A 10,690-nucleotide genomic window follows, 5' to 3' on the forward strand; every position below is an offset into this window, starting at 1 on the left:
TGACATTTTAAAATATAAAATATTAAATTTTCACTTAAAATTAAAATAAATGACCACTTAAAAAAAAATAAAAGACTAAAAAATTTAACCTATTATTATGGATAGATTACAGGTCTTTTAATTACATCCTTAGTGCCACGTAGATTATTTAATATTAATAGTCCACGTAGATTATTTAATATTAATAGTCCATGTTATTATTTATGAGATATTTTCGGTTGGGGACCATACATCGCTTTTTTTTTTGTCTCAAACTAATTTGGGTTCTATGTTTATTGCTAAAGAAGACCACTCAAAAGATAAGAATATCTTAAGACTAAAAAAATCAAAATACAATTTTATATTTTAACTAATTACAAACAAATATATTAATTTCATTAATTATATTATTAAATTAATTTAAAAAATTATCGTGTTTCACCAAGGTTTTATGTTGATTATGAGAATAAGATGAAATGAAATAAAATAGTGACATGTAATTAGATTCTATTGTTTGGATTTGTTAAAAATGAATAGAATCACATTGAACATGATGAAATTTACTTCATCTCATATCAACCTCTTATCCTATTTTTCTTCCTCCAATTGAGGGTTTGTGCAATGGAATGAAGCATCTTGATAAGATAATTACTTATTTACCCCAATTTAATTATTTCATAAGTGAACCGTTACTTCTTTTCATTGGTGTTCCTTCTCGTGTGAATGCCCCCACTTCTTCTGCAAGTCGCATCTGCTTATTTTGTTGTTGCATCAGTTTAATCATGCGAGCCTTGCATTGGTTGCCCTAACAATGGAATTCAATTGAAGTTTGGTTGCTGCAAATTTTAGTTCCTGGCATCATGGGAGAGTCAGGCTTGTTCTGGATTGTATCAATGAGTTGGGTACTTGGGATGTCAGAATGCTAAAGAGTTTTATGCTAATTATTTGAGATATCTTGCAATGGATTTTGGCATACGCAATGTGTTTGTTTGATGTCATAGGAATAGGAATTTGTTATTATTAACGAGTGAAAATGAAAATGAAAATGAAAAAAGAAGTAGAAGACATTTATATTAGCTATAAAATTTTAATAAAAGATAATTTGCTTCAAGTTGCTTTATGCCATCAACTCATGCGATTAAGAGTGTTTGTGATTCAATTGAATCAATTTTGAGACAAAGTTATCCAATCCAAAGATTAAAAAAACATGTGGTTTAGTTTGTTTAGGATTGCCTTATTGAATAAATATGATCTTATACATTTTTTAATTCAATTTGTGCATTTTATTTTATTAATGCCAGTCAGAATGTGAACACCGTTAAAGATCCATTTGGTTCTACATAAGAGAGCGATGGAAGGAGAGATTTTTATGAAGAGGAAGGGAAATAGAGGAATGTGTGGTTCAAAAGATGAGAGGATATTAATTTTTTTAATGGTTGTGTTTGGTTTAAGGAAATTGAGTGATTTTTAATGGTTTTTAATTATATGGAGCCCCTCTCCTCCAAATCCTCCCAAAATAGAGAGACAGAGTAAAATGAGTTATTCGGAGAATTTTGACTCCCTTCCTTCCATCTATTTCCAACCAAAGACTCCATAAATGCAATGCAACATAGTCACTCGTATACCTTTCAAAATGGCATAGACTCAAGCAGCTTCAAACAATAGCTGACTTCTCTCGGATACAAGTTCATTATATATATATATATATACACACACATTGTTGCTTGTATTATTACATTTACTCCTTATCATAGACAATATTTGCGAAACAACAATCAAATGACGTTCATTCTACTTGGTAATTTTATGCCTGCCCTCTTTAGAAGTTCAACTGAAGCTAGTTTTGCTTTCGAAATAACTTCTTCCTGTCATGGTCAAACAAAATTAAAGTCACGATTGACACAATAAAAAAGGTGTTGCTTGGATGGTACTAGGAACCTAAAACCAGTTTGCAAGATATATTCATCAAATAAAGTTTCCAGCCTCTCCTAATTATTTACTGAAATACCTCGTCCACATTGATAATCTTTTTGTTCTTCATTATCCACAGGCCGTTGCACATGACAGAAACTATATTTTCTGATCTCATGCAATACACTATACTGGAGATGCTGCATATTGGTTAAACAGTAAATGTATCAAGTTTAAAGAACTTTGAGATTACATACGAAAAAGTAGTATTCAACAAGTCAAGATTACAAGAGGAATAGAAATTCCATCACATAGCCACACAATTTATATATTGCCTGGGAAAGCCTAATCGTTATAGAATTTCAAACTCACCCTAGAAGAAAATTCAATACTTATCTAATTCAAAAACAAGTCATTAAAAAGGTTTATATGTGACCAGAAGTAGTGGGTTCATACCAGTCATGAAGAGGAACCATAGCCCACGACGAAGGATTGACAACAACAATGTCAGCCTACCAAAAGACAAGTACAGACACAGTCAGCTTCTGTTGCTAAACTAAAATACTAGATATTATTAATAAAATTTTGTGCATGGTTCTTTTACAACATTATATACACCTAACTTCATTAATACTTCCTTAAAACAAAATATCCTATACTCCATAACTAATTATATGATTGGAACTAAGAGTCATAAATACAAGTGTTTGTAAATACATAGAATCAACTCAGGATTAACCTATATACATTAATTCTAACACTCCCCATCAGGTAAACCAAGTTTTCTACATATATAACAGATTCGAAGATCTGCCAATGACTTAGTGAAGTAATCTTTCCTGATGATCATTTGAAATTAAATAGGCGCAATGTTTCTACGTCAGATATTCTCCCTAATCAAAATAGAAAAATATCTCAATATATTTGCTCCTCTCATGGAATCCTGGATTTTGAGGTAATATGCAAGCCAACCTGATTATGACAAATGAGTGTTATTTGTAAAAAGTCCCCAAACCTTGGTTCTTCGATAAATGTTTCAATGGGATAGGTAATAAGATCTTTGGTAGCTGAGAGGCCTTCACTCAATACTCTGCATTGCAATAAAATTTTGTTTCATGCTATTTTAGGAGATTAACTTTCACCAATAAAAATGTAATACCATGAAGTATATCTCTTGTCAAAGGGAGAGCTTGCTCAATTTGCATTACAATAATCCACACATCATGTATGACCTTTCTCTTCATACAATAGACCTTTTCATGGGGAGTTTGATATATTTCAAAATATGGTTTGCTGCATCACAATGTCCTTCAAAGGGAGAGTTAAGAAAATGACTTACCACAGTAACTACTATTGAAGATCCCACATTAACTAGGTACATGGTCCATAAGAAAATGACTTACCACAGTAACTACTATTGAAGATCTCACATTAACTAGGTAAATGGTCGATATAGTACTCATAAGCTAGCTTTTGGGTTTGAGTTAGGCCCAAATTCTAAAATGGTTTCAGTCTATCTTAGATATGTTGTTGGGTCAAACATAGGCGTCCGACACTGAAAACTTTACGCTCCATATGTCATGGGTCAGCCAAGAAGAGATGGAAAAATCATTGAACAAGGCTATTTATGCAAAATGATGAATCATGGGACCTAAAACCTGTAAAACAAACACAAGTTGATACTATGGGAGTTCAACAAGAGTTGAGGTGCAAACAAATATTGTAGAATATCATCCCTGCTTCACTATGAATTGCTGAGGCAGAGCACAATGAGAGTTTTGAGATCTTTGATGAACTGACAGAGAAGGGAGATCTACCAGAATAACAGAAGGAGATACAGGAAGAGGGAGGCAGAGATAGTGGCGAAGGTTGGTGAATCGACTGGTACGGATGGGCCAAATTTATTCATGCCAATGATGAAATCAAACACTCCCCAAAGAAGATCACCAAAAAAGGGTGCTCTCCAAAAAGGAAAGAAAACTATCCTAGGGTCTAGGCTTTGACACCATGTTGGAAAAGGAAAAGAAAACAATGTAATGTTTTTTCTTTCCACTATCATCAAGGTACAACATGCAAACACAATATGTATAACTTGACATGTGGGCCTAATGAGTTAGACTAGCCTGAACTAGTCTACGTGCATTAACAATAACATTTGTAATCTTATATGTTTGGATCATAACACGAGAAATCATATTTGACAACACAACAATCAAGTTTAGCCCAATATTGGCTATGTTATGATAAAGGTAACATGATAAAAAATAAAAAATTTGTGGACTCTTCATAATAAGAGCAAATGGAAAGAATGAGTCATTTGCTGGCACAAGACTCACAACCAAAAATACGAGAATGTATCTTATTTATCAAATAGGTGAGAATTAAGAATGTTTTCCCCAACAAGCATTTGGAATAGTAATGCTCTTAAATTCAGGAAAATGACAACTTTTTCTTTTGAGGTAATACCATTCTCTTAAGAAGTATCAACACTTATGATCTCATGAACAATACTATTACCCTTGAGGATTTAAAAAAGATTTTAGTTGACATACTTCTACCATTCTGTTATGAGAAATTAATAGAAACAATCAAAGAACTAAAAAGAATCCATTGACTGACTATAGGAGAAAAAACATCTTCCTATGATTTTTCCTTACAACTGTGCCACAACCCTGTTTACTCAATGCTAGTAAAATGTGAATGATACCCCTATCATTACATCCTATTCATTTATCTAATTAATCCTCTCTAACTAACTAGAAAACTTTCTAGAAACTACTTTTCCCTTCTCCTATGTCCTAACAGGTTGTGAATTATCTCGGCGTCTAACACCGTGATGGAGGATTTGTATCTTAATTAGGTGAGACTTGACTGGTAATATAGTGGTAACTGGGCAGGATGATCACATCATGACAATGGTTAGATCATGAATGTAATTGAGTGGTGGTCAAACACAGCACTGCACACCGTCTAAATGGGGGCGTGTGAGATTTGTGCAAACTGGAACAGGGTGGGCATGATATGATCTCTAACAATGGATCTTTGATGATTGGATGGAGCTGAAACCACAAATTTACTAGTGAGGTTGCTGGTTGCCAGTAGGGAATGGTGGCAGTTTGTGACAGACAACGGTGATAAACAGGCTGAAACATTATTAATAAAAATCCTGATCATGGTCACTTTAAAATATACAGACCTAACTATATTAATACTTGCCTAACATCAAATCTCCATCTATGGTACCAATAATTCTAATCACTTAATTTATTTACAAAAGGTAATATCTTTAACGTTGGACAATAACGACAGCAAGCAATAGCAAAAAAATATTGTGTTATCATCTTCAAAAGATGTAATCAAGAAAAGAAAGATAATGTAGAAGTGTTGACCAGAAAGCCAGCAAAAAATTTGCCTCAGGTATCAAATTGAATGCAATAGGTTTTTGCACAATAGTGATGGTTGAATTTTAACCTTAGGTCCATATGACATTGAAAATTTCCCCTTTATACTTTCATTGTTTGCCATAGTTCACAAAATGAATTATCTTAACTGTCAACAAATTTCAAGTTTTTCATGTTTCAATTTTTTTGGTTTTAACCCTCCAATTCTCTAGAGAATGGGGCCTAGAAATCCAGAGTTCGACCGGGAGATTAGTAAAGTCTGACCAAGAATTCTTCCAATTAGGATTTGAACTCGAGTTCTCTCAAACCATTCATCCTTAACTAAAACTCATTAACCACTTGAGCTCAATCACTAAGTAGGTTATTTATGCATTGAATTCAAATATTTGTAGTAGATGTTGTGTCCAACTTAAAGGTATTCTTGTAGTTAGTCCTTGTTAAAAGAGGAAGAGAAAACCATAGTAATAAATAATAATTAACAATGAGGATAAAAACATATAAAATTGAAACAAATACCAACCTTTTTCCCAACCTCAAGTGAACCTAGTTCGTCATCCCATAGTACCGACTTTGCACCATTAACTGTAACCATTCTAAGAATAGTTTCGGCAGGCAGTGCTGTTGGATCTGTAGTTCCATTAGCATAAACTTCCCGTCCTTTGTTAATTAGAGAAGCTAGGTACATTTCATCAACTGCAAATATAATTTATTAATAAAAAAATTAACCCAGTAAACTGTATCTAGCATTTTTGTTTTAAAAAAGTTTACTAGCTAGCATTTTGAATCCCAGGCATGAGACTCCCACGACACTATCCCACCATGTGCATTGAGGTTGTTTCCATAGTGTATTTTATATGGGTTGAAAAAAAACTATTCACATTAAAATCCAAATTTGTATACATGATATTAATGAGGAAAAATAGACAAGAAAGAATCCTAAAAGTATAAAGTTAAGATGAACCGATGCTCATGCGATTGTTTGATGGGGCCCCATCAGTTCCCAAGGAGACACAGATGCCAGCATCAAGCATCTCCCTTACAGGTGCAAATCCAAGCATTCGCATAGCAGCAGCTGGACAGTGAGATACTTTGACCCCTGCCTTTGAAAGAAGAGATATCTGAAAATGGTGCACAATATTAATTACTGTTCCTGACACTAAATTTATGATTAATTAATAATTACCATTCCAACAGAATTTTTTAAACATAGCTTAGGAAGGTCAGTTTATTCCCCCTTTTTTGCCTCACACTTTAAGCTGGGTTGGCTTGTTGGTAAAACTTTACCAATAAAGGTACACACCTCAAGGACCTTTGCTTGTTCTTCATAGTTCATACTCCCTCCATACTTTTTTTGTCTCTCTTCTCAAAGAAGTTGATAGGTTTCCTGATAGGATGTTATCTAAGTCCAACTCAAATGAGGGTGATGTGTTGGTGGGTGTAAACCACGCTAAGCCTAAAATTTGGAGAGTGTATGAAAGGAAGAAAAAGAGAGAGAAGGAGTAGTGGCCACCTGGCTGGCAGTTAGTATTTTTCCCTAATAAGAAAGGAGTAAGGGGAGTGGGGGAATGATTATGCATTCATCAGTTATTATTACCTTAGCAATTAGGCAGTGAGGGAATAGTTTTCTCTCTACTGAGGAGCTTTTGCTCTGGTTTTCTCATTGTAATCAGTTTCATATTTTTATTTTAATTAAATACTATTTCATTCACTATTAATATTTCTACTCTGCTCTATCATTCCCTTTGATTTTTCGCTTTAGGAAACAATGAAGCTTTATAAAAAAATTCTAACTTCACCCTTGATATTATTAGAGTGGTAATATTTTGACTATTTCAATAAAGCCTAATTTAGTCGAATGCAATTCTTTTTTCTTATAATAGTCAGGTTGATTTAGTGACTTTTTAAATTTAAGTAAAGTGATCTTAAAAGATACTAGATAAAAAAGGATGAAGGTAGAATGAGCTATTAACTAATTATAAAGACAATGCCAGAGAAGTGAAAATCACAAGTTTGATAGCATGCTGCACTGCAGTGTTAAGGAAAATAAAAGGTATGCAACGGCAAAAAGAAAAGACCACATTTGAGATATTTAAAATATAAACTGAGTTTTTTGGTTGAAGGATGAAAGGGTATAATGATGGTTGTAATGGGAAAAATTACCTCATTATGATCCACCCAAACTGAGTGAGCTGCTAAGAGATTGTTTTGAAGGAAGTGTATCTTGTCTAAGTATGTAACAGTTCCATGATTAATTTTGTGAACATCCATGACAAGTTGGTTCTCATATGGTATCTCTGCAACGTGCTGAAAAGTATGCAAATTGTAGTCAATAATAGTGTATGTATATTAGAAGATCTTGTAAGTTATAAGTATGTAAAGAATTAAGCAGCTACCATGTGTATTCCGGTTTTGAGTTGTGTTGCAGCATCTCTGGTTTGAAGAAGCAAGCTATGAGTAGAGTTCATGATCTGTCTGATTCCAAACCAGATTCTGATGCGACCTTGTGCTGTATTGTGGAATTTGTGATAATTGTCCTTTTGAGACTGCAGGGCGTGTGTGTGTGAGAGAGAAGAGCAATTGTATGAATTGAATTGGAATAACATAACATAACCCTAACCCTAACCTGGATGCAATCATGAGTAGATAGAGCTGCCCAGGATGAAGGCAAACCGTGACCAGAATCCATAGTTGACTGTGTCAAACAAGCACGCAAACCAAGCAAGTTGACAGCTGAGGCCATACCAGAAACATGTTGACCACCAGCTTCAGCCAAACAGGTTACACCGGAGTGAATGAGTTCAATACCACAAAGCAAAGTAGAGAGATATGAATCGTGTTCGGTCATGTTGGATTCGTAAGGCCAAATGCGGTGATGCAACCATGTGATTAAGTCAACATCATCAGCTATGCCTCTGGCAAGTTGTTGGGAAGTATGTACATGTGTGTTGATGAGTCCGGGGAGCAAGATATGGCCGCTCAGATCAATAACTTCATCTGCTACATCACCGAACTCATCAATAATATCTTTGGATTGTCCTATTGCTTTTATTTTATCTTCTTCAATAACTATACCTCCGTCCCTAAACACTCGCTGCTCTCCGTCCATTGTTATGATCACACAACCGTGCATCACACTCACACAATCCTTCCTCTCTTTCTCCATCCTGCATCCTATTCTCAATCACTTGCTCTTCACTTGTGCTGCCTTTGTAAGGGGATATTCAATTAGTTTCATCGTAAAGATATAATATCATTACACCCATCTTATACAACCAACATGATTTATTATATATATACACATTTAGATAATAAATATTTTAAATATGCACACTTCTAAAGTTTGGTTTTATAAAAAAATGAAATTTAAATTACTTCCACAACTCAATTAATCGTAGTTTTTTTTAGTAATGAAATTTAGCTCAGTTGGTTTCATAGGCAAGAGTGGTAGCAATCTCTGTTTGTGGCACTTTCTTGCCACTTCTCAAATGCCTTAATGCATTGGATGCAAACCTTTGTACATATATGATGGAAGCAAAGCTTGGTGAAGTTCCTTCATCATTTTCAAAAGCATGTTGTTGTCTTTCTTCTGCTTCGCTAATGATTTCTGAGCCCGTTTTTTTCCCCTATTTCTGCCGAAAATTTTACCCTTATCCTCCAAATTATCCCTCTACCCCCACAAACTAAAGGAAAAGATATAAATATCTCTTATAAATATTAAAAGTTTTAGATTTTTACCATTCTACCATTTAACTTTGTCGGCGTAAAAGTGAGTATAATTTTTTTTATTATTTTTGAAAAACTTTTTTTCAAATTTTAGATACACAAGTTACAATCTAGAAAATTTGAAAAAAAATTTTTAATGCATAAGACTATTTTCAAAACTCTTTTTCGAAAATTTTCAGAAATACCGAAAAACTTATTTCAACCTTTTCGAAACATATACAATATCGGATTTTTTTTTTGACATTTTCTAAAGTCTCCGAAAAACTTTAATCCACAAATTTTCCGAAAGTTCTATTTAATTTTAATTGTTTATTACTTTGTTATTTATTTTTTAACTCATTTTAAAAAACAAATGTGTACCGAAAAACTTTTTCACTAGTTTTCCAGTACATGAATTTATTGATACACAACTTTTTAATCTTTTTAAACTTTAAAAAAGATTTTCGGTAAACACTTTATGTACCGGAAAATTTTTAAAAAAGATATCCATTAGACACCTTTTTAACCTTCTTTACTGAAAATCTTATAAACAAAATTTCGATCATTTCCGAAATACTTGAATTATTTGGTAGTTGATAAAATAGTAAAAAAAATCAAAGATATATTTGATATTTTTAAAAATTTATGGAATATATGGTAAAATTTTCTTCTAAGCCAAACTACTTGTATGAATTGTGTTGCTCATGTCCTCCATTGCAAGTAGAGCCGTCAAAATGGATTAGCGTTAACCCGTCTAGCCCACTAAAACACTAGACCTAATAATTTCAGCTGGAGTTTTTTTAGTGCTTTTTAACCCGATTCGAATAAACTCGTTATCCACTCAAATTAGTTCGTATAGATACCAAGTAACCTGCAATCCATATTATCAATTTTTTAAAAATAAAATAGTATAATTAATTCATAAAAAAAAAAAAGTTACTCAGTCAACTTAGCTGATTATATATATATATATATATATATATTATCTTTTGTGATAGAATATTATGCTTAGTTAGTTATATATTTTTAACAATCAATTTTTTTATGTCTAAAAACACTTATTTTAGAATCACATAAGAACAATTTAACACTCTATTTAAATTTGATTTTTGTTTAGGTTATGTTAGACAAATTTAAGTTCATTTGTGTTATGCTATATAGTATCTCTAAGTTTTGGACAATTTAAAGTTATTTTAATTTATGTATTATTTTAAAAGTTTTGAATTGAGTTTGTGTTAATTGAAAAATACAAACTTAGTTTGTGTATAAAAGAGAACTATAATTTTTTTAAATTGACATAAAAGAAAAATAGTATTCAAATTGATTCATACTTAATGCATAAGCAGTATACCATAATTTTTTTTAAATGGACATAAAAAAAATCAAATTAAAAGAGTCGCAAAGAAATTAAAAATATAATGAATAAAAAAAAATATTATAAAAAATATGCAGGTTACCCGCTCAATCCGCAATTCGTCTAAGGTCGGACTCGAGTAGTCTTTTATCAGTCTATATTAAAATATGGTTTTTTGACCCGATCCGAAGAAACCTGCAACCTGTTAAGACCGACTCTATATGAGTCAGGTGGCCCGTTTTGACAGCTCTAATTGCAAGGAATATAACTTACCAGTTAGGGTGGCCTCAACGGTAAAATTACCAAGATAATTGTTTTCGTTCTCAAAAATAAATTAGTTAAG

The 10,690-nt window shown here is 32.7% G+C and overlaps 1 protein-coding gene across 3 annotated transcripts; it reads right to left on the reverse strand.

Moving 5' to 3' along the window:
* Positions 1–1,632: 1,632 nt before the first annotated feature.
* On the reverse strand, positions 1,633–8,942 carry LOC101505874 (uncharacterized). Of its 3 annotated transcripts, none has more exons than XM_012714853.3 (9): positions 8,802–8,942; positions 7,915–8,492; positions 7,685–7,834; positions 7,452–7,595; positions 6,253–6,409; positions 5,812–5,984; positions 2,347–2,402; positions 1,988–2,090; positions 1,633–1,844 (listed from the first exon to the last, which is right to left on the reverse strand). In XM_012714853.3, exons 2-9 carry the CDS (start codon positions 8,452–8,454, stop codon positions 1,755–1,757), a joined length of 1,413 nt encoding a protein of 470 aa, XP_012570307.1. In that variant the 5' UTR covers positions 8,455–8,492; positions 8,802–8,942; the 3' UTR covers positions 1,633–1,754. The 3 variants fall into 3 exon arrangements, with proteins under 3 accessions (XP_012570307.1, XP_004497427.1, XP_073223304.1); XM_004497370.4 differs by having other exon boundaries at positions 7,915–8,496; XM_073367203.1 differs by lacking the exon at positions 8,802–8,942 and having other exon boundaries at positions 7,915–8,571.
* Between the last annotated feature and the right edge of the window lie 1,748 nt (positions 8,943–10,690).

The sequence above is a fragment of the Cicer arietinum genome, chromosome 4 (genome assembly GCF_000331145.2).
Source record: "Cicer arietinum cultivar CDC Frontier isolate Library 1 chromosome 4, Cicar.CDCFrontier_v2.0, whole genome shotgun sequence".
Taxonomy (NCBI): domain Eukaryota; kingdom Viridiplantae; phylum Streptophyta; class Magnoliopsida; order Fabales; family Fabaceae; genus Cicer; species Cicer arietinum.

Bases quoted from the DNA above. Each gene is read 5' to 3' on its own strand.
- LOC101505874 (XM_012714853.3), bottom strand. From the start codon at position 8,454: ATGGAGAAAGAGAGGAAGGATTGTGTGAGTGTGATGCACGGTTGTGTG. The intron at 7,835-7,914 runs GTTAGGGTTAGG...CACGCCCTGCAG, and splicing joins CTACTCATGATTGCATCCAG to TCTCAAAAGGACAATTATCA. The intron at 2,091-2,346 runs GTATGAACCCAC...ACCAATATGCAG, and splicing joins ATGGTTCCTCTTCATGACTG to CATCTCCAGTATAGTGTATT.